Here is a 24,418-nt window from a genome sequence, read left to right as displayed (position 1 = left end):
GGAGATTATCCTGATCCAAGTGGACCCAGTGTAATCCCAGGGATCCTTCTCATGAGAGGACAGGAAGAGTCAGAAGAAAGCCACGTGATGATGCACGCAGCGGGAGAATAGGTGCTGTGATGCTATGCATAGCCATGAGCCAAGGAATGTGGGCAGCCTCCAGGATCTGGAAAAGGATTCTCCCCTGTCCTCCAGAAGGAACCAGCCTGCTCTGACACCTTGATTTTAGCCCAGGTCAGACCCATTTTGTACTTAATGACATTCAGAACTGTGAGACTAAATTTGTGCTGCTTTACGTCACTTAAGTTTGTGGTAATTTAGCACAGCAGCAATAGAAAGCTAAACCAGTTTTCAAAAGTGTATCTCTAGCCCCAACCACGTTCCAGAGGGCCAGATCTCAAAGTTACCTTCGTACCGGACACCTGCCATGGATCTGCTGCAGGTACATCACACACACAACATGTCTGAAACTCAAACTCAACTTCATCTCTTCCCCTCCCACAAGCAAACCCCAGTTCCAGGGGGGCAGCCTGTCCTTTTTCCATCATAATAAGTGGCACTATCATCTGTCTAGATCCTTAGTCAACCTCCAGATTTTACGGGTTCCACCTCTATTTACTTGTCCATTATTACTCCCGTCTTTGTTGAGGTCGCCTCAGCTTCTGCCTAGATCACTGTAACCTCTCCAAACCAGTCTCTCTCCACCTCTAATTTTACTTTCCTCCAATTCAGTTTTCTCAGTGCTGAGTTTTACAGGTAGCATCTTATCCTGCCCCTACCATATGCAATGCTTTAGTGGTGCTGCCTAACCTTGGGATAAAAACTCCTTTGCATGGCAGACAAAGTCCTTTGCCATCCCCATGTCTTTCTCTCCAGCCTTAAATCTTGTCACAGCTTAACTCATACTCTTCTTTCTTTCTTTCTTTTTTGAGATGGAGTTTCGCTCTTGTTGCCCAGTCTGGAGTGCAATGGCGCCATCTTGGCTCACTGCAACTTCCGCCTCCTGGGTTCAAGCGATTCTCCTGCCTCAACCTCTGGAGTAGCTAAGATTACAGGCATGGGCCACCATACCTGGCTAATTTTGTATTTTTAGTAGAGACCGGGTTTCTCCATGTTGGTCAGGCTGGTCTCAAACTCCTGACCTCAGGTGATCTGCCCGCCTTGGCCTCCCAAAGTGCTGGGATTACAGGTGTGAGCCACCGTGCCTGGCACATAGTCTTCTTTTCAACCTCATAAGTAACTGCAGTTCCCCAACACATCGTATCATTTTACTCCTTTGCTTACTTTGCTCCTTCTGCTGACTTCCTGCCTCTTTACCTGGCTGGCTTCCACTTACTTTCAAGACTCACTGAGGGGCTGGGCATGGTAACCCCAGCACTTTGGGAGACCAAGGTAGGCAGATCACTTGAGGTTAGGAGTTCGAGGCCAGCCTGGCCAACATGGTGAAACCCTGTCTCTACTAAAAACACAAAAATAGCTGGGCGTGGTGGCAGGCACCTATAGTCCTAGCTACTAGGGAGGCTGAGGCAGGAGAATCACTAAACCCAGGAGGTGGAGGTTGCAGTGAGCCAAGATCACACCACTGCATTCTAGCCTGGGCAATACAGCAAGACTGTGTCTCAAAAAAAACAAAACAAAACAAAACAAAAAAAAACACACCTCACTGAGGGTTTCTCTGGTAACATTTTGGCCACAACCCACCCCTACTTAGAAGCCTACTGTGGGCCAGGAGGGGTGGCTCACACCTGTAATCCCAGCACTTTGGGAGACCAAGGCAGGTGGATCATGAGGTCAGGAGATCGAGACCATCCTGGCCAACACGGTGAAACCCAGTCTCTACTAAAAATACAAAAAATCAGCTGGGTGTGGTGGCACCATGCCTGTAGTCCCAGCTACTCAGGAGGCTGAGGCAGGAGAATTGCTTGAACTGGGGAGGCCAAGGTTGCAGTGAGCCAAGATCAAACCACTGCACTCCAGCCTGGGCAACAGAATGAGACTCTGTTGCAAAATAAATAAATAAATAAAAGTCTCCTGTGTATGTCCAAAGTGTCACTCACCACACAGATTTGAGTTGTCTATTTACTTTCCTTCTCCACTAGATAGATTCTAAGCTCCTCAAAGGTGGGAGTTGTGTCTTTAGTTTTTGTATCTACCATACCCAGTAAAGGGCCTGGCACAGCGTAGGTGTTTAATAAATGAAATAATCGCCTGGCACAGTGGCTCACGCCTATAATCCCAACACTCGGGGAGGCTAAGGCAGGTGGGTCACTTGAGCTCAGGGGTTGGAGACCAGCCTGGGCAACATAAAGAAATCCCAACTCTACCAAAAAATACAAACATTATACGGGCGCAGTGGCACGCACCGGTAGTTCCAGCTACTCTGGAGGCTTAAGTGGGAGGATCCCTTGTGCCCAAGAAGTTAGGCTGCAATGAGCTGTGATAGTGCCACTGCACTCCAGCCTGGGCCACAGAAGTTGAGACCCTGTGTCAAAATAGTAACTCAGCATCAGTGAACTTCAGTCGTCATCAAAATTAACATGCCCATGAAGTAAGTGAAGTGCAATTTGGGAGCTAAGTGTGATTTAAAAGTTTGGTTCTCCCTTTACTTTTCTTTGAGACAGTCTCACTCTGTCATCCAGGCTGAAGTGCAGTGGTGCAGTCTTAGCTCACTGCAGCCTCAATCTCCCAAGATCAAGTGATTCTCCTACCTCAGCTTCCTGAGTTGTTGGGACTACAGGCATGGGCCACCATGCCTGGGAACATTTATTTGTTTTTTGTTTTTTTTTTTTGAGATGGAGTTTCACTCTGTCGCCTAGGCTGGAGTGTAGTGGCACGATCTCGGCTCACTGCAACCTCTGCCTCCCAGGTTAAAGCGATTCTCCTGCCTCAGCCTCCAAAGTAGCTAGGATTACAAGCATGCACCACCACACTCAGCTAACTTTTTGTATTTTTAGTAGAGATGGGGTTTCTCCATATTGCCCAGGTCGGTCTCCAACTCCTGACGTCAGATGATCTGCCTGCCTTGGCCTCCCAAAGTGCTGGCATTACAGGCATGAGCCACTGCACCTGGCCTACTTTTTGTATTTTTTGTAGAAACTGGGTTTCACCATGTTGCCTAGGCTGGTCTTGAAGCAATCCTCCTACCTTGGCCTCCCATTATTATGTGATCTTTATTATGGTTCTTATCTTACACAATTTTAATCTTTGTTAAATACCTTACAGGTGTTCCCAGTCCCCGGGACATAGATAGGTACTGATCTGTGGCTTGCTAGGAACTGGGCCACACTGCAGGAGGTGAGTGGCAGGCCAGCCAGCATTACTGCCTGAACTCTGCCTCCTGCCAGATCAATGACGACATTAGATTCTCATAAGAGTATAAACTCTATTGTGAACTGTGCATGTGAGGGATCTAAGTTTGTGCTCCTTATGAGAATCTAATGCCTGCTGATCTGAGTTGGAACAGTTTCATCCTGAAACTATCCCCCTCACCCCAACCCACAGTCCATGGAAAAATTTCCACAAAACCAGTCCCTACTACCAAAAAGGTTGAGGACCACTGCCTTACACTATCTCAATCTGTGTTAAATATCTTACATTCATCTTTAGAGTAAGAAGGATTTGCTTTTAATAAGATCACCCAGAATGTTGTTTAGGTATTGATAAATTGAGTGAACCCTCTCTCCCACTTCATGCTTCCAAGGTGTTCCAGGCCGGGTGCGGTGGCTCAAGCCTGTAATCCTAGAACTTTGGGAGGCCGAGGCAAGTGGATCACGAGGTCAAGAGATCGAGACCATCCTGATCAACATGGTGAAACCCCGTCTCTACTAAAAAAAATACAAAAAATTAGCTGGGCATGGTGGTGCGTGCCTGTAATCCCAGCTACTCAGGAGGCTGAGGCAGGAGAATTGCCTGAACCCAGGAGGCAGAGGTTGTGGTGAGCTGAGATCGCGCCATTACACCCCAGCCTGGGTAACAAGAGCGAAACTCCGTCTCAAAAAAAAAAAAAAAAAAAAAAAAAAGATTAAGGTGTTCCAATAGTAGTTCCAAGGACATATGAGAATGAACCACAGCAAATAAAATAAATAAATATATATTTGCCTAAAAGTAGTTAGGTGATGACATGAAAGAAAAATAGAAATTGCTGTGGTTAAGAATGGCAACTGCTAAATATGTGAAATGAGTTTTTGTTCCTTATGAGTAAATATTACAATGAAATCTCATGGAAATACTTCATACAGGTAGTCACATTAATCAACGAATTATCAAAAAAGGCTCAGGCTTCAGTTGAGGCAGCTGGATCTAGCAAAAAGAGTCCTGAACTAGAAATCAAGACTTCAGGTTCCAAGCTGGTTCTACCGCTCACTAATGAAGCATTTTCTAGGCTTGGTTTATCCTCTGCTGGCTTTTTAAAAAATTATATTGGATTATCTCTAAGTCCTTTCCCAGCTCTAAAATGCCAAGAAACACTAGTAATTTCTCTAATGCAGATCATCTGATACTTTACCATCACTGCAATTTTCTCTCTGATGTCTAAATGAAGATATTTAGTTTTATGGTTTATAAATTTGGAACATAAATTAAATCAACTTGGCATTATAACCACGGATACTTACTATAAAGTAGGTAGTAATTCTTTATCTGATTTCTTATGACCAATATTTGCCCTCCTTGTTTTTGTTTCTTCCTCTTGCATTGCCTTTATTTATTTATTTACTTACTTACTTACTTATCTACTTTTGAGTTGGAGTCTCCCTCTGTCTCCCAGGCTGGAGTGCAGTGGCATGATCTTGGCTCACTGCAATTTCTGCCTCCCAGGTTCAAGTGATTTTTGTGCCTCAGCCTCCTTAGTAGCTGGAACTCTATAGGCATATGCCACCACGCCCAGTTAATTTTTGTATTTTTAGTAGAGACGGGGTTTCACCATATAGGCCAGGCTGATCTCAAACTCCTAATCTCAAGTGATCCACCCACCTCAGCCTCCCAAAGTGCTGGGATTGCAGGCGTGAACCATGGTGCCCAGCCACTTCCTCTTGTATTGCCTTTAAAAAAAAAAAGTTTGCTTGTGAGTATTCTCTGTAAGCTGAAGTTGAATGAACTCTAAGAGTACATAGTTAAGACTGTCATCCTGTACCATCAACATAACCAGTGCTGCTTGAAACCTGGATTCTAGGGTTGACTCCTATAGGGCTGGTAACTTCCCTCTGTCCTTCAGGATCAAAACTGCATCACTTGTTACCAAGGAAACTGGGTGGAGTATTCTGAAGATCCTTCCATTTCCTGTCTTCCTCCAGCTGATGTCCTGTCTCTTCTCCTCCAAAGCAAAATTTCTCCGTTTTCTCCTCTTTCCTTTTTTTTCTCACCACACATTCATGTAAGAAGATTTTACAGACTGCCTTTTACCCCTATGTCTGGGAGTGTCAGTGATGACCTCCGTATGGCTAAATCCAGAGGACGTAATTCACTAGCAGCTTTTTGTTTGTTTGTTTGTTTGTTTGTTTTTGTTTTTGTTTTGAGACAGAGGCTCACTCTGTGGCCCAGGCTGAAGTGCAGTGGCGCAATCTAGGCTCACTGCAACCTCTGCCTCCCAGGTTCAAGTGATTCTCCTGCCTCAGCCTCCTGAGTAGCTGGGATTATAGATGCATGCCACCACGTTGGCCAGGTTGGTCTCAAACTCCTGACCTCAGGTGATCCACTTGCCTCGACCTCCCAAAGTGCTGGGATTACAGGAGTGAGCCACCACACCTGGCCGCTTGTTTAACTTCTCGACAACCCTTCTTTCTGAAATGTTTTCCTTTTGGCTTCCACAGCACCATATTCCCTGGTTTTCCTGCTACCCTCTTGGCCACTCCTTTTCAGTTTCTTCTGAGGTTCCTCTTCTCCTCATACCTTTAATGTTGGTGTTCTGGCATAGGCCTTGTTCTGGCTTTACTGGCTATCTAGGTGATTCTATGTACTCTCGCGGCTTCAGGTATTCTGGTCTCAATTCCGATGTTCAATCCAAGTCTCTCCTGATCCTGATACATAGCTGCCTACTGAACACCTCTATTTGGAGTGCTGCACATATCTCAATCTCAAGGCATCCAAAATGAAGGCGGGGCACGGTGGCTCATGGCTGTAATCCTAGCACTTTGGGAGGCCGAGGTGGGCAGATCATTCAAGGCCAGGAGTTCAAGACTGGCCTGGCCAACATCGTGAAACTCTGTTTCTACTAAAATACAAAAATAACCCAGACATGGTAGCACATGCCTATAGTCCCAACTATTCGGGAGGCTGAGGCAGGAGAATCACTTGAACCCAGGAGAATTGCTTGAACCCAGGAGGAAGAGGTTGCAGTGAGCTGCGATCGCGCCAGTGCACTCCAGCCTGGGTGGCAGAGCAAGACTCTGTCTCCAAAACAACAACAAAATAACAAAATGGTCCCCATTATTGGGTCTACTTTGCCATATTCTCTCCTCCTTCTGTCTCCACAGCATTCACTTAAGCTTGAAACCTCCAGAAGCCCTCATCCTTGATTCTTCTCCATCTCACTCTATGTAGTTCACTAGTCACCAAATTCTGTTTGAACAATTCCTAAACTTCTATTAAATTTGTCTGCTTCGGCCGGGCGCGGTGGCTCAAGCCTGTAATCCCAGCACTTTGGGAGGCCGAGGCGGGTGGATCACGAGGTCGAGAGATCGAGACCATCCTGGTCAACATGGTGAAACCCCGTCTCTACTAAATATACAAAAAATTAGCTGGGCATGGTGGCGCGTGCCTGTAATCCCAGCTACTCAGGAGGCTGAGACAGGAGAATTGCCTGAACCCAGGAGGCGGAGGTTGCGGTGAGCCGAGATCGTGCCATTGCACTCCAGCCTGGGTAACAAGAGCGGAACTCCGTCTCAAAAAAAAAAAAAAAAAAAAATTTGTCTGCTTCCCTCCAGAGTCCTGCTAAATCCCTGATTCAGGCCACTGCCATCTCACGCCTGCGTTACACTGACGACCTCCAGTCTGGAATCTCATTTTCCATATCTTTACAAAGCAGATCTATCACTCTGTTGTCTCAACTTGAGTTTTGATAGGTGTTGTGCTGGATACGACCATTCAAATTACAGTCACTGGCATCTGAAGAAGTATTCTGTGGGAGTAAATGGAAAATATATATGACTTTTAAATGGGCAAAGATGATATTTTTCTGTAAGAATACCTGCAGTTGTATTATTTGAAGGTCCATTTTCAGAGGTGAGCTGCAAAACATTTGTCAGTTCCCAACTTTTGTCTACTGGTGTTTGTTTTTTTTTAATGTGGATTACCAACATCTTTTTTGTTTGTTTGTTTTGAGATGGAGTCTCGCTCAGTTGCCAGGCTGGAGTGCAGTGGCGTGATCTCCGCTCACTGCAACCACCACCTTCTAGATTCAAGTGATTCTCCTGCCTCAGCCTCCAGAGTAGCTGGGACTACAGGTGCTCGCCACCACACCTGGTTAATTTTTGTATTTTTAGTAGAGACGGGTTTCACATACTGGCCAGGATGATCCGCCCACCTTGGCCTCCCAAAGTGCTGGCATTACAGGCATGAGCCACTGTGCCTGGCCCAAAATCTTTATTCATGATCGGTATTAAAGAAGGTGTACGAGTGAGTGGTTAACACTTACATAGCACGTACCTGTGTCAGGCACGTTGATCAAAATAACCAATGAAGTATTATTATTAAACTTAAAGAAAAATCTAACTTGGATGTGAACGATCAGAGAACTTAAGTTTTCATTTTAAACCTTTTAGAAATTGTTAAATTAATATAAAGTAGATGTTTGTAACTTCCACTTTTTAAATTAATTTCACTTATTGAACAGATATTAATGAACTTCTAGGTGCTAAGGAAACAACAAAGAGCAAAGCAAAGTCCCTGTGCCCAAACTCCCTGACCCTTCCTCATCGCCGAGGGAGGCGATTGCGCCGGGAAACCCGGACGCCAGGGCTCCCTTCCCCCGCCAGGGTTACCCGCGACCCTCGGCTCCCCCACCACGCAGCTGGACCTTGTTGCGTTTCGGATGGGAGGAGGGAGTTCACATTTTAACGGGGAAGAAAGATAAGCCAGTGAAATGGACCACTGTGAGAGGACAGACCAGGGAGATGTCACTATTGCTTGCAGGGTGGTCACAGAATGCCTGCAAAAACAACTTTTTTGAAGATTTGGGGGGAAAAATTTTGGGCCAAAACAGCTCTGAGAAGGGCAGCTTCTTCTACTACTATTTCATCATTTTACCATCTGTGGGTTATCACCGGGATCACTGCTATCCCAGCCTAGTTTTTATACAGGATGCAGCACGAACTTCCCGCAACTATCCAAACGGTAAAATGTGCTTTAAAGAAAAGACCAGTTAAAAAGGAATCCTGCCAGTGTCTGTACGTTTTTCTTTAGTCTCTAGTTGACTTGGAATCTCTGCCTGTTCTCGGTGCCTGTGGCTCAAAGGTGGGCTGACGAGCTCCCCGTCTCTTAGCCACCTCGCGGCCCGTACTGGGACCCGATTCGGGCGTATCTGCAGGCGTGCGGGTGATGGCTCGGGCCCTAACGTCGCCGAGGACGCCAGCCTCCGGATCAGCAGCTGCGGCGTGGCCCGGGCACTTCGGACACCCGCTAGGGCGGAAGGCCCAGCGGTGGGGTCAGCGCTCCCCGCCTTCAGCCCGTAAGGGCGCCCTCAGCCCACGCCCCGCCCCGTCCCCCCGGGCCTGGTGCTTTGCCGCCACACCCCGCCTCGCCCCGCGCCCCACGAGCCCCGCCCCGCCCCGCCCCGCCCCGCCCCGCCCCGCGTTCCAAGAGCCCCGCCCCAGCTCCGCGCCCCACGAGCCCCGCCCCCGCCCACGAGCCCCGCCCCCCTCCCCCGCCCACGAGCCCCGCCCCCACCCACGAGCCCCGCTTAGCCCCGCCCCCGTGCCCGCCCCTCACCCAGCGTCCCGCTCGGCCCCGCCCCCGAGCCCCACCTACTGAACCCCACCAACGCCGGGAGCATCTAGCGTCCCGTACGGGGCCCCGGGTCGGCTTCCGCGGTCGCCATGACGGCGGCCGTGTTCTTCGGCTGCGCCTTCATTGCCTTCGGGCCTGCGCTCGCCCTCTATGTCTTCACCATCGCCACCGAGCCGCTGCGTATCATCTTCCTCATCGCTGGGTGAGGCGACTGCGCCGGGAAACGCGGACGCCGGGGCTCCCCTCCCCCGCTGGGGTTACCCGCGACCCTCGGCGCCCCCACCGCGCGGCCCGACCTTGTTACATTTCTGACGGGAGGAGGGTTGGCAGGGGGAGAGCGAAGATCCGGCTTCCCCGAGGCGCCTCGCCCTCCTAGGGAAAAGCGCACACGGGGGTTCAGGGCCTTTTGCCTGGGGCCCATGGGTGGGTTTAGTGAGCCGCGAAGCCGCTAAAGTATAAAAAAATTATGGATAAGTTCATATATGCATTCTTTGCGTCCTTCATTTTCTGGAGGGAGAGTCCCTAATTTCCCTCACATTCTCAAAGGCATCTGTAATCCCCAAAGGGTTAAGAACCGTTGGCGACTAGGATGGCAGTGCGCGATCTCTGCCAATTAGAATCACCTGGGGCCAGGTGCTTTAACACACACCGATGCCCACCCCCACCCCGATCCATTGAGTCACAATGTCTAGGAGGTGGGAATCGGGCTTCAGATTTTTTTTTTTTTTTTTAAGCTCTTTTTGGATGATTCCGGAGTGCAGCCAAAGAGTGAGTGGAAACCTGTAAAAACACCGAAGCACCTGACTATGCATCTCCTTCTGGGAGCTTGATAAATACAGAACTCTGGTGTCCCATCCCAGTCGTCACCTGGTTCTTACTTGCACACACTACGTCGTCCCCGCCCCCCCCCCCGCCCCCGCCGTGAGTCTCTCTTGGCACCAGACTAGGCCAGTGATTCCCACTTTTCTGCGTTTCTTCACCTCCCACAAACGTTTTCAAAGTGCTTCATTACATTTCATTTAAAAAATAATAGAGATTTGGGAAAAGGTTTGTAAAGCTTGCTACAATCCTTAGAATCCACAGGGGTGCTGCAAGACCTGGAGGGCGTGGGTACTGATCCAGATCAGAACACAGGTTTTCAAGTTGAATTTTATACCAATCACTTTATTAATAGAGATGTAGATATTTTTCTGGAAAAGATGCTCACCTTTGCATCTGACCAGTAATCTGTAATTTCTTGTAGGTTTTAAGGATATGAAAATTGCAGTAATCAAGATTGTATATTTTCTTGTTTTGGCTCATCAATGGACAGAGTATTGATTAGAAAGAGTACCAAATAACCAAGTTTCCAGCTAGGCAGTCCTTGGCAGATAGAGTGCAGACTTACCAGCAAATACCAGGGTCACTGAAAAAAGAGTAACCATTGGGAAACCTCACCATTCCTCTGGGACATGTTTGTCTCACTACGGAAAAGGCACCTTTAAGAACAACTGATGAAAAGCATCACTTTATGAGGACTTTTTTTCCACCCCTTATTAAAAAGTCAAGAAATCTCTTCATTCTCAAGCAGGGTTTTTTCCCCCCACCTTTAGATCATTATTACTCCTGTACTGATGTTCACTTGTAACCTTTTTCCCCCCCTGTTTTTCAGAGCTTTCTTCTGGTTGGTGTCTCTGCTGATTTCGTCGCTTGTTTGGTTCATGGCAAGAGTCATTACTGACAACAAAGATGGACCAATACAGAAATATCTGTTGATCTTTGGCGCATTGGTCTCAGTCTTTATCCAAGAAATGTTCCGATTTGCATATTATAGACTCCTAAAGTAAGTTAAATATCTGCCTTCCCTCCCCCCCAGTTGGATTTTAGTTATGATTTGGTCATTTGAAACATGAATATAGTTTTGTATGTGTACCCTCCTACATAATTCTAAGCCAAGAGATCGGTCCATTTCCAGCCTGAAAATGTTCATTGTTCTTTTATCTTGTGCACATTTCTTCTTTCCTTTCTTCCTTCATTCAAAAAATATTTCTTGAGAATCAATGCCAGACACTATCCTAAGTACTGGGGTTGTGCCAGCGATTAAAAGACAGAGTCTCTGGCTTCATGGAGCTTATAGTAGGAGGAGACAGACAACAAATGAGTGAACAGGAAATACACCGTTACAGTAGATGAGTGTCATGGAGACAAATAAGCTAGGGAAGCATTAAAACAACTACAGAAATCATTCCCGCTTAGAATGTATATGTTCTTCTCTTTGCCACCACCTAAACAGGCGTCCCCAAACTACGGCCCCGCGGGCCACATGTGGCCCCCTGAGGCCATTTATCCGGCCCCCCGCCGCACTTCAGGAAGGGGCACCTCTTTCATTGGTGGTCAGTGAGAGGAGCACAGTATGTGGCGGCCCTCCAACGGTCTGAGGGACAGTGAACTGGCCCCCTGTGTAAAAAGTTTGGGGACGCCTGACCTAAGATAAATGATTTTTTTTTTCGTTTCTTTCTTTCTTTTTTTTTTTTGAGATGCAGTTTTTGCTGTTGTTGCTAGGCTGAAGTGCAATGGTGAGATCTCGGCTCACAGCAACCTCCGCCTCCCAGGTTCAAGCCATTCTCCTGCCTCGGCCTCCCTAGTAGCTGGGATTACAGGCGTGCATCACCACGCCGCACTGATTTTTAGAAGTTTAGTAAAGACAGAGTTTCACCATGTTGGCCAGGCTGGTTTCAAACTCCGGACCTCAGGTGATCCACCCACCTGGGCTTCCAAAGTGCTGGGACTACAGGCATGAGCCACCAAGCCCAGTCAAGATAAAGAATTCTTGTGGAGACCATGCCTTTTATTATTTTGATTGTAGTAGGGAAAAATGAGAGTTCATTTTGTGATACATCCTGTAGTTTAAAATCTATAATAGGAAAATACATTTTCAAAAAAGCCTTGGGTTCCCCTGTTAGGCCGGAAAGTAGGTCTTCTCTAGGTACTCAGGAAGACCTCGCTATGAAACTGCTGATTTGAAACACAGCTGGAACTTGGAATTATATTTCCTTTCAGGCAGTCATGAGACTAGCTTTGATTAGGTAGTAAGACTTAGTAGGATGATAAATGTGCTGTCTTTTTTCATTTCTACAAATGAAGTAATTAAGGCTCTCCATGAATTTCATGGATATAACCAAGGGGAACCTCAACAACAACTCTTTTCATCAGGCTTCTGATGACTTGTTCTTACCAATATGCTACGTTTTCTGTATTTTTTACTCTGCTTTTAATAGCAGATACTGAATTTCCTTTTCATAATGAAGGAATTTAAATTAGAAATGGAAAACCAGGAAGCCATTGCTTAGAAGCAGAAATCATATCTTAGAAAAGTTTCAAAAATGAAATTCCCATTAGTCCCTGGAAATATTACATGGGAACAAATAAATATGAAAGGTAACATTGAAATTTCCATGGTAATACAACATCCCTAACAGTGGACATCTAGTTGTGTTTGAATGTTTCTGGTATGTTGCAGTTACACCATTCTACAGTTTTAAGCTTAACTGTAGAATATGATTAATGTAACCAGATCTATCTCCACTGGGCTAGGTGGCTACGCCTATAACCCTAACACTGGGAAGTGGGCTGACTGCTTGAGCTGAGGAGTTCGAGACCAGCCTGGGCAACATGGCAAAACCCTGTCTACAAAAAACACAAAAATTAACCAGGCACAGTGCTCCTATCCCTTCAGGTGGCTGAGGTGGGAGGATCACTTGAACCTAGTAGGCAGAAGATGCAGTGAGCTGTGATTGCACCACTGTGCTCCAGCCTGGGCAGCAGAGCCAGACCCTGTCTCAAACATACACACACACACACACACACACACACACACACACACACATGCACACACCCTTCTGACCTGGAACAGACAGACAGACACACACACACACACACACACACACACACACACGCACACACCCTTCTGACCTTGACCCTGCTCACCAGGTAAATGAAGTCTCTGCTACATGGTTATCATCATGTCCCTTTCTTGAACAGTCCTCCTTTCTTCACCTGGACCTTAGCAGGAATGGTTGTGGCTTCCAAACCTTTCCAAAAGAAAGGCTGTTTTTTCCTTTTGGTCAGTGGACATGACCCTTTTTGTTAGCGCCTGGTTTTTGCCTGTGCTCAGGATCTGGCACAGTATTGTGCAGTGAGGTCTAAGTAGTGCCCCCGACTGGGCACTGTACCCTTCACAGCTCAGCCTCAGGTTGCACTGGGTTTTCCTGTCAGTGACGTCATTGGTTCATGTGCATTTTCATACAGTGGGTCTAATTTTGAAAAAAAAAACAAAAACCAAACAAAAACCTTAATTTCTAATTCAGAATTTAAAGTTTAGGACTTGTATGTTCTAAAACCTGAATTCCCAGAGTGCCCAAATGAGTATGGGCTGTTCTTCACTCGTTTGCATCTTCATGGTTTCCACGTGAAATGCCAACATTTTCCTGGCACTAACTTAGAGACCCAAATGTCTGTAGCTGAACATAGATCCCCATTTTTTTGTTCCTCTTTTTTTTTTTTAATTTTAATGTTTTAAATTTTCTTTTTACAATGAGGAGCAAGGGCCTACTTTTTTGATGAGGGCAGGAAAGGAGTAGGGCCACATGAGGAAGAAATTACAGTTCAGTTGTCAGTCTGTAGGCTTAAATGCCAGGATGTTCAGAGAAGCCTCTCTAGCCTCCTAGGGAAACCATATTTGCTTTTCTGAAAGAACCTTTGGAAATTTTAAACAATTGGTAGGGCAGACTTGTATTAACAGGTACCTTTGTTTGCATTTGCAAAATGAATCTTTTACAAGCCTTTAGAATATTCAGAACGTTCCCAGCAAATTTGAGAAATGGATGTTATGTAGTTGTATGAAAACAAGTTTAAACATTACAATGTTTAATAAACATAAATAAATGCTTTATTTATGACTAACATTGATATGAATACATTTACATTGCTCTCTTATGCTATACTATGTTCAAATATAGGGGCTTTATTTTAATCAATATTTTATCTCCACTGACAAAGTAGGTCTTGAACTTTTAAATTTAAAGTGCTACCTCAAACTTTTGCTGTCAGAATTTGGTGCCAAGATTAAAACGTGGAGAGTTTATACCAGTTTTTATAAATATGTGGAATTGGATCAAAATATTCATTACAATCTAATAAATACTAATTTTATTTCGTGGGTTAGGCTGTAGTCACTTAATAATCTTATTCTTCATGAATGAATAGTAACTTTCAGCCTGGCAGAGTCTTGCATAATGAGAAATTGGCATGTGACAACAAGGGGTAGCCCTTTCTACAGTCATTTTTTTTAAAAATCCAAATTATGTTGCTTAAAACATAGTGGCATTTTGCCAAGAACATACAGTTAGGCAACTCTATGTTGCTTGAAACTCCTCTATGTTGCCTAAAACAGACATCAGGATTTTTTCTGTTTGGATGGAAATTTTTGTAATTTAATTCAATTTTGTCTTACAATGTTGATACCATAAATATGTTATAATTTTAGAAAACCTTCCATTTATTGAAAAAATATTAAGATAACCATTGCTACAACTTTTAAGCAACATGTCGATTTTTAAAAAATTCCTAAAATGGTGTATTTAACTTGTATTCGTATTCCTTTCTCTCCCTCATACACACGTTCAAAAATAGAACAAATGAGAAAGATGGTATGATTTATCAGTAGTTTTTCAAAGTTTATATTTTTAAAACTTGAATCGTTTCTCTTTTTGTTTTTGGAAACACAATAATAAATGCAAACAAAGAATTTTCCATTTGAGTAAAGTGGAAGTGAACACAGAAACTGATTATGTCTTGTACTTTCTCACTTCCTGATGTTAACATCGAGAACTCTTAGCTGTTACTTTTCCTCCCGTGTACCTCCATAATATAGAATTAGGAAGTTTATTCATCTTTTGAATTGGTTTATTTAAAGTACTACTATATTTGTGATAGTAGTACTTTGCTATATCAAATAGCTAAAATCTTTGATTGATTCACTGATTTGCAGTCTCTCTCTGTCACCCAGGCTCGAGTGCAGTGGCGCAATCATGGCTCACTGCAACTTCCGCCTCCGAGGCTCAAGCAATCCTCCCACCCTCAGCCTCCTGAGTAGCTAGGACGATAGGTGCCTGCCACCACACCCGGCTCATTTTTGTATTTTTTTGGTAGAGAAATAGTCTCCCTATGTAGCCCAGGCTGATCTTGAATTCCTGAGCTCAAGCAATCTGTCTGCATCGGCCTCCCAAAATGCTGGTATTACAGATGTGAGCCCACATGCCCCGCCTATTTCTCTCTTAAATTGGATGATTTTGTCTTTTTATTATTGAGTTGTAAGAGTTTTGTAGATATAAGTCCTTTTTCAAATACGATTTGCAAATATTTTCTGCCGTCTTTGTTGTGTTTTCACTTTCTTGATCGTGTCCTTTGCAGCATCAGAGTTTTTAATTTTGACGAGGTTCATCTGTTTACTTCTTTTGTTGGTCGTGGTTTAGGTGTTCGTATTTGAGAAATTAGTACTCAATCCAAGGTCATAAAGACTAACACCTAGGTATTCTTCTAATAGTTTTATAGTTTTAGCTTTTATGGCTGGACTTTTCACTCATTTTAGTTTTTATATATGGTGTAAGGTAAGGGTCCACCTTCATTCTTTTGTGTGTGATTATTTAGTATTCCGCCACCATGTATTAAAAAGACCATCTTTCTTTCCTCGTTGAGTCATCGTGCACTCTTGTTGAAAATCAAGTGACTGTAAATATGAAGGTTTATTTCTGGACTCTCAATTTTTTCTGTTAATCTATGTATCACCCTTACACCAGTATCAGATGACTTTGAATACTTTACTTCTGTAGTAAGTTTTTTTTTTTTTGTGAGAGACAAAGTTTCACTCTTGTTGCCTAGGCTGGGATTCACTGGCAAGATCTTGGCTCACTGCAACCTCCGCCTCCTGGGTTCAAGCAATACTCCAGCCTCAGCCTCCCAAGTAGCTGGGCTTACAGGCATGTGCCACCACACTCAGCTAATTTTTTATATTTTTAGCGGAGACAGAGTTTCACCACATTGACCAGGCTAGTCTTGAAATCCTGATCTCGGGTGATCCGCCCACCTTGGCCTCCCAAAGTGCTGGGATTATAGGCATGAGCCACTGTGCCCAGCCTGTAGTAAGGTTTCAGATGGAGAAGTATAAGTCTTTTAACTTTGTTGTTTTTTTACAAAAACCAGTAAACAGTTGTTTATTATCACTATGAAGTATTATATACTGTACATAGTTGTATGTGTTATGGCAGGGTCTCTCTCTCTCTGTTGTCCAGGCTGGAGTAGAGTAGTGCACTCAGCTCACTGCAGCCTCCACCTCCTTGCCTCAAGCCATCCTCCCACCTCAGCTTCCCAGGTAGCTGGGACTACAGGTGCACGCCACCACACCTGGCTCATTTTTGTATTTTTTGTAGAGACAGGGATTCACCATGTTGCCCAAGCTGATCACAAACTTCTGGGCTCAAGTGACTTGCCTTGACCTCCTAAAATGCTGGGATTGTAGGTGTGGGCCACCGCACCTCGCAAATATGTGCCGTGCTTTTATATGACTGGCAGTGCGGTAGGTTTGCTTACACCAACATCACCACAAACACAGGAGTGATGCATTTTGCTACAACATCATGATGTCACTAGGCAATAGGGATTTTTAGCTCCATTATAATAAGGACAACCATCGTAATCCATTGTTGACTGAAATGTTGCTATGCAGCACATAACTGTATTTCATTGTATTTACTTTTAGGTTCAAGGGTACATGTGCAAGTTTGTTATGTGGGTAAATTGCAATCCTTCCCCGCCTCCCACTCCAGTCTCAGCTAGGCCTCAGTATCTGTTGTTCCCTTCTTTGTGTCCACATGGACACAAGTCTTTTATTTATTATTGAGCAATTTATATAAGAAAGAAATCTTTCAAAATTTATTGATTCTACTATAATGATACATTTGTTGACAGAAATTATTACTATATTTTATGTCCCATAAGCTTTAATTAGCTTTTAACATTATCACTATGAGGGGTAAGTTTATTTAGGAAAATTGGGCATTTTAGTTGTTTACTGCTACAGAGAAAGAAGATGGTAACTTAAATTTTTCGTTCATGTCCTCGCTACCAAACAACACTTCCAGATGGACAGCACCAAAATGGCAGGTTTTTTGTTTCTTTTGAGTCTAGAAAAGCAAAGGACCCGCTTCGCTAGGCTTATTCCTGTTTTGGTTGCATTCTACATTGCCTTAATTTAATGTAATCAATGCTATTTATATTTATGTAATGAATAAGCTGATTATAATGAATATGCATACCCTGAAATTTAAAATAACACAATGCCCAGAAAATAAGTATCTTCTGGTTAATTTAGTTGTCTATTGCTAGAGTTAACCTGTCTTTTTCCAACATTTGCTAAAAAATTATTTTTAAAATGATTTAGTTCTTTTGTTGTCTTAATAAATATACTTGATAGTAAATATAATTTAAATGTTCTTTGAGTCAGGATTTTACATTATTGCAGCATTTTCTCACCAAGGATTGGTAACAGTGATGCTAGTAGAATTGACCAGCCACATTTAGCATTCCTAACACATCTGCATGGGACTCATGGTAAGCTTATGAATTGGCCACAGCAAAAGCATGCCTAAGATCACTCTGAAGATCATTTCTTTATTTTATTTTTTGTAGAGACAGGGTCTTGCTGTGTTGCCCAGGCTGATTTCAAACTCTTGGATGCAAGTGATCTTCCTGCCTTGGCCTCTCAAAGTGCTGAGATTACAGGCATGAGCCACCATGCTCAGGCTAATAATCTATAAGCTATATATAAATTAAATATGTATGTATTATATATTTAAGAATAAGGAGAGATTAGTGATTACCAGCCATTGGTAGAGACAGCTGCTTTAGCAAATTGCTGCCTGAAATGGACTTTGAAGGATTCGTGCAGTTTAGGTTCTACAGAATGGAAGATACGAGGGAGGGTGGCAGAATAAGTATAGTCCTGGTAGAAGATACAACAAAGTGCCAACAAAGCAGGAATAACGATACAGTACTTTGGGAAGGGAGAAAAAACCCAGAGTGGTAGATCCCATATTGAATTAAATATTTGCCAAGTTCAGAAAGCAATTGGAAGAATTGTGGTTTTTATCTTTCAATATTCAATTCCTGATGGCTTGTTTGCTTATATTTTTCTTATTGTTTTATGTGAATGTCAAAAAAAAGGTAAAAAGTAGTTGGAAATTTTGGTTGATTTTAGTTCTTTGAAAATTTCCTGGGTTTTGTTTAACTGAATTATAGATTTAGAGTATAACCTGATGCAAAGCCTCATTGAGTATCTGCGTTTGAAGTGTCTTGTTGGACTTTCTACAATGCTCTTTCCTTTTTTCTTAATTCATGTGTGGTTTTATTTTAGAAAAGCCAGTGAGGGTTTGAAGAGTATAAACCCAGGTGAGACAGCACCCTCCATGCGACTGCTGGCCTATGGTAAGTTAGAACCACGTGGTTTCATTAAGAAAAAAAATCAGACTTGGCATAAAAGTCATTTGTATCTTTTGTATCTTTGTAGATTTCAAGTAATTTTTATTGCTGCCTTGGCCTGTTAGTGTACATATTTGCTTATTATCCCAGCTTTCCAGGTTCCTTTTGTGAAGGAAAAGTGATTGAAAGTGACCCTTACCAGTATGTTCATTATATATTAATCAGGTTTGAAAGTTAGGTTTTTAATGTGTATATACCCTAGTTAACTAAGATTTTCTGAGTGATGAAACTGTTACTTTCTCTGAATCTTGCCATAACTTTGGCTGTTCTAGGAGGACTCTTGGTATTAAAGCGGTTAATATCTCTGCATATTATACTTTGAGAATTATGTTTAAGATTGCATCTAGGTTCCCGAGTTTGGCTCAGGAACACATAGTTCCCCTTTACACTCAATTTTAGTTCTAAGCTGTCAAATTGAACTCTGTGGACTCTGTTATCATAAAGTAAAGCCAGAGCTTTGGCATTGTATCCTCTGTCTCACCTATTGTGTGCCTTTCTAGACCTTTTTCTGTTGCATTCTACCATTCATTTCCTTTGCTCTTCCCCCTTCTCTCTCCATTCCTCATTTAGCCAAGCACATGACTCTCCAGCCAGCTGTCTGCTGCTTCAGGAGAACATAAGCATCCTTTTCCCTCCAACACACTTGTATTAACTAGTCCTTGGAAATTTGACTTGAAAATAAATCTTAGCAGGAAAAGAGTTAACGATGTTTTTCTTCCTCTTTAGTTTCTGGCTTGGGCTTTGGAATCATGAGTGGAGTATTTTCCTTTGTGAATACCCTATCTGACTCACTGGGGCCAGGCACAGTGGGCATTCATGGAGATTCTCCTCAGTTCTTCCTTAATTCAGGTATGTGTCTTATAGCTGTCAATATTCAGCCTTCTAGTGTAAATGATCGTTCTTTTTTTTTTTTTTTTTTTTTTTTGAGACAGAATCTCTCATTGTCGCCCAGGCTATAATGCAGTGGTGTGATCTTGGCTCACTGCAACCTCTGCCACCTGGGTTCAAGCAATTCTCCTGCCTCAGCGTCCCGAGTAACTGAGACTACAGGCACATGCCACCACACCCAGCTAATTTTTGTATTTTTTAGTAGAGGTGGTGTTTCACCATGTTGGCCAGGATGGTCTTGATCTCTTGACCTTGTGATCCACCCGCCTCAGCCTCCCAAAGTGCTGGGATTACAGGCATGAGCCACCGCGCCAGGCCGTCTAAATGATGATTCTTACTGGAGTTCACCACCTTAGAAATTCCAGTGAATAGGAATTTTATGTTATTTCTCTTAAAGGCAAAATACTCTGAAGTAAAAGACTTAGGAAAATAAAAATTTTGGTTAGAGTGTTTTAGAATTTTAGAGTGGAATTTAGCTTGCATAAAATTTATTTTTATTTTGTTGTATTAACAATGTTGCTGTATAGTTGAAGTGATAGAAGTGATTTTTTAAGGCCATGTTGCTCTTTTTGGTTCTCATGATTTTATGTTATCTTCAGTAGAAGCCCTAATTTATAATTGTCTTTGTGGTGCTTTTTGTGGGAATAGGCAATATAGTTTAATCTTGAAATTGAGAGGAAAAAATGGCATAATAGATGAGTTGATCATTTCATCCAAACGATGCTACTAAAAGGACCAACTTATTTCAAATTACTTTTTCATCCATGAGCTAAAAACTGTCATGATGATTCAGCGAACGTAAATCTGAGAGTTTTGGTAGAGTGCATAATTAACATAGATTTCCTCCACACTCCACAAGAAGGCTCATGAAAATAGGGGAAAACACCCACTGTATTTTTAGTTATTTCCATAACAGTTATGCCATTAAAATAACTGAGTTCACATGCATGTTATTTTAATAACATCTATGCTAGAGCTCCTCAGGGAGCTTACCCTCTAATAGGGGAATAAGATGAAAAAAAGTGAATAAGCATTCCAGTAATAGTTTAAGGTAATAATAGAAAAGAAATAAAGAGGTATGACCTTTTTTTTTTTTTTTTTTTTTGAGACGGAGTCTTGCTCTGTCACCCAGGCTGGAGTGCAATGGCCCGATCTCGGCTCACTGTAACCTCCCCCTCCCAGGCTCAAGGGATTCTTCTGCCTCAGTCTTCCGAGTAGTTAGGATTACAGGTGCTTACCACCATGCCTGGCTAAATTTTGTACTTTTAGTAGAGACGGGGTTTCACCATGTTGGTCAGACCGGTCTCGATCTCCTGACCTCAGGTTATCCACCCACCTCAGCCTCCCAAAGTGCTGGGATTATAGGCGTGAGCCACCGCACCCAGCCAGGTATGACCAATTAAAAAAATTTTCTGCAATAATTTAGAGGCATGCTCAATGTCATAGTTATCCTAAGCCCAGTGGACTTGGCATTCTCAGTAGACCCTTTGTTTCCATTTCAGTTCAGGCCTTCACATCTCCTCTCTAGATTACCACCATCTGTCCCCAGTAGGTTAGTCTTTCCTTGATACACTTTCCATGTGAATCCTGTATGCAACTACTAAACTAATCTTCCCTGTTGCAAAAATGGTTTGGTTTTTCAGGGCCTACAGGATAAAGTTGAGGCCCTTTAAATCTGGCTGTAAGTTAGAGGACAAGAAAGTGTGTTCATGGGTCATACTTACTTTAATGCTTCCAACATAGCAAATTATCTTTCTTTTGAATATTTCATCATTGGAATATTTCTGGAAAATATGTTAATGATTAATTATATTGAGTGTTAGGTCTTTAAAACAAGTGTGATATTAGTGAAGTCTGTTAGAGCCCAATATAAGTTAATAAAACATAATTGCAAGGGGTGTTAGTGCTACAGTTCATGCTGCTAACACGGTTCTGTCTCCCTGCTACAGTTCTCTTTTGATATACAAGTTTTACCAGCTTCTTTCACTAGATGGTGCTAATTCCCTTTAGTGACCTAGGCTGTTTTCATAAAACATTTAAAATGATTCTTTTGGTAGAAAGTAAAACAACGATTTGATACCAGTTTGGACATTGTATTTGTAATTTCTAGGAATTAAAGGAAAAATTCAATATTCAATGAGATATCTTAATGTCTTTTGCCAAGTTAGGATGGCAGATTGGCCATGTTATAAATTTGTATCTACAGAATGAAAGAATGGTGTTGTTTTATCATGTGCAAGTTTCTTATTGTTATAATATTCTTTGAAGCATAAACTTTGAATTATAAATTCAAGAAATTAATTTTTATTACATTTGAAAATAAGACCCCCAAATTTATATTTATTGTATTTGTTATTTATAACTATTTGTAATTACCATTATTTAGACACAACTCATTTTTGTCAGGTAAGTCTGTAACTTTATATGTTTTGCATATTCCATTACAAGTGCCTAAATGATAATCAGAGTAAATAAGGAATGTAGGGTCTCTAATTACAGATTGAGCATCCTTAATCCAAAAATCCAAAATCCAAAATGTTCTAACATCCAAAACTTCCTTCACCAACACGACACCACAAGTAGGGAATTCCACACCTGACCTTATGTCATGGGTCACAGAACAAGAGAAAACTTTGTTTCATGCACAAAATTATTAAAAATATTGTGTAAAATTACCTTCAGCCTATGCATATCAGATATATATGAAGTATAAATGAATTTCATGTTTCGGCCAGGTGTGGTGGCTCATGCCTGTAATCTCAACACTTTGGGAAGCCAGGGCAGGAGGATCACTTGAGCTCAGGAGTTGAGACCAACCTGGGCAATGTAGTGAAACTTTGTTTCTACTAAAAATTTAAAAACTTAGCTGGGTATCATGGTGCACACCATGGTCCCAGCTACTCAGGAGGCCGAAGTGGGAGAATCACTTGAGCCCAGGAGGTTGAGACTGCAGTGAGCTGTGATCGTCCCACTGCAATCCAGCCTAGGTGACAGAGGGATACCCTGTTTCAAGAAAAAGAAAAGAATTTCATGTTTAAACTTTAGTCTTATCCCCTAACATTGTATATATAAAAATATATATGTTGGCCGGGCGCAGTGGCTCAAGCTTGTAATCCCAGCACTTTGGGAGGCCGAGGCGGGTGGATCACGAGGTTGAGAGATCGAGACCATCCTGGTCAACATGGTGAAACCCCATCTCTACTAAAAATACAAAAAATTAGCTGGGCATGGTGGTACGTGCCTGTAATCCCAGCTACTCAGGAGGCTGAGGCAGGAGAATTGCCTGAACCCAGGAGGCGAAGGTTGCGGTGAGCCGAGATCGCGCCATTGCACTCCAGCCTGGGCAACAAGAGCCAAACTCCGTCTCAAAAAAATAAAATAAAATAAAATAAAATTAAATTAAATAAATATGCATAAATATTTCAAAATTCAAAAAAAATCTAAAATTTGAAACACTTCTGTTCCCAGACATTTTAGATAAGGGATATTCAGCCTGTAGTTACATATCTGTCTATACTAGTGTATGTTAATAAAATCCATACTATATCATACCTGTATGTACATAGGTTTTTATGTTACAAACAGGCATAGTTTATAAATAATGTTTATTTATAGGTTACCTCTTTTTTATTTGTCATTATATTGTAGGCTAGTCTTACATTTTACTAGAATCATTACTGTTTCTCGGTAATGGTGTATAGAGACACAAGTATGGGAATTGGAATCCTAGGTTCAAGTCTTATCCTGGCTCATTAATTTAGTATTTTGGGCAAGTCCATTTGATTATTGAATCACTCATTGCATAAATAAATATGAAGTGTTTTAGTCTAAAGAATTTATGCCAAGCTATGAGCCCAATTACCATTCTTAATTTCAATTCATAGTGGGGAATAAAGACAAACAGCTAATTACTATAAAGCGTGATGGGTGCTACAGTAAAATGAGGGTGAGCCATGGGACACAAAAGACAGGCTCTAACCCATACTTTCAGGCCACAGTACCTTGCCATTGCAGCATTTATCACAGATGTGACGAACTGAGTAAAGGTTATTTGTGTAACATCTTTTCTCTCCAGTTGGATGCTAAGCCATGCAAGTGTGAGGACATCTGTATTGCTCACCGCTGTATCCTCAGCATCTTGTGGAGTCCTTTGTTTCTAGTTGGTACTCAGTAAATACTAAGAAAAATTAAAGCCAGGTACAGCTTAGGGAGGAATTGCCATAATGAGTAGAGATCTACTTAAAGGGTGATTAATAGCTAGGGAGGCAAAGAAAGGGTCAACTTCTAGCAAATCTCCCAGTGCTAATTCTACATTGATGAGCTAATTTGAGGTGAGTGTTCAGTCATTCCTCAGCATTGGCTAGGAGGACTGTAAACATTAAAATATCTTAGAGAAGGTTATTTGATTAGCGATTTATATCTGTATTACGGTAAATCAGGCCACAGAATTCTCTTACATTCTTTAAAACAAAAATGTTAAGTTAAATCCGCATTAGGGAAAGTGATTTTCAAAAGCATTCATTCAGCTCTGAGGCCCGATTCCCACTTGCACCAGCTGATTGAGGGATCTCTCAAAGAGTCTGGAGAGTTTCTGCAGCCAGGGTGGAAGGAAGAGTGTCACCTGCTCCATGGAACCCTGAAACCCCTGACTTTCTACTCCTAAGAAGAAGCCAAAGCCCATTGATCTTCACATGCTGCCTCTGGGCAGCTGCAACTGAGCCTTGGCTGTGGGAAGTTGTCCTTTGCCTGTGGCTGCTACTGCCCAGCAGCAGCCCTTAGCTTGCTTTGACCTAGTTAGAGATACCCTGCCTGTGTTAGGGTAAGCCAGGTGATGGCAATTTCTGTGCTGGCAGGAAGCCAGTATTAGAGGCAATTGCTATCTTAGGCAATTGCTTTGCAAGGAGAGAAAAGTAGATACCAGTAATGAGGGGAAGGAACACGTGTGAAAATTAGGGTACTTAGGAATCTCTGTGTTAGAGCATTTGGGGTATATTCAGGAAGGGTGAAGGAGCCAAAT

At 42.7% G+C, this 24,418-nt stretch overlaps 1 protein-coding gene across 1 annotated transcript in view; it reads left to right on the top strand.

Annotated features, from left to right (window-relative positions):
* The first annotated feature begins 8,960 nt into the window (after positions 1–8,960).
* APH1B (aph-1 homolog B, gamma-secretase subunit) overlaps positions 8,961–24,418 on the top strand; it is a 31,488-nt gene continuing 16,030 nt past the window's right edge. Inside the window, exons 1-4 of the mRNA XM_003939878.4 lie at positions 8,961–9,142; positions 10,592–10,762; positions 18,389–18,459; positions 19,240–19,362. Of these exons, the coding sequence (XP_003939927.1) occupies positions 9,030–9,142; positions 10,592–10,762; positions 18,389–18,459; positions 19,240–19,362 (478 nt within the window). The 5' untranslated portion in view covers positions 8,961–9,029. The remainder of the gene's footprint in view (positions 9,143–10,591; positions 10,763–18,388; positions 18,460–19,239; positions 19,363–24,418) is intronic.

The sequence above is a fragment of the Saimiri boliviensis genome, chromosome 2, assembly GCF_048565385.1.
Source record: "Saimiri boliviensis isolate mSaiBol1 chromosome 2, mSaiBol1.pri, whole genome shotgun sequence".
Taxonomy (NCBI): domain Eukaryota; kingdom Metazoa; phylum Chordata; class Mammalia; order Primates; family Cebidae; genus Saimiri; species Saimiri boliviensis.
This window is presented reverse-complemented; position numbering and strand designations above follow the sequence as displayed.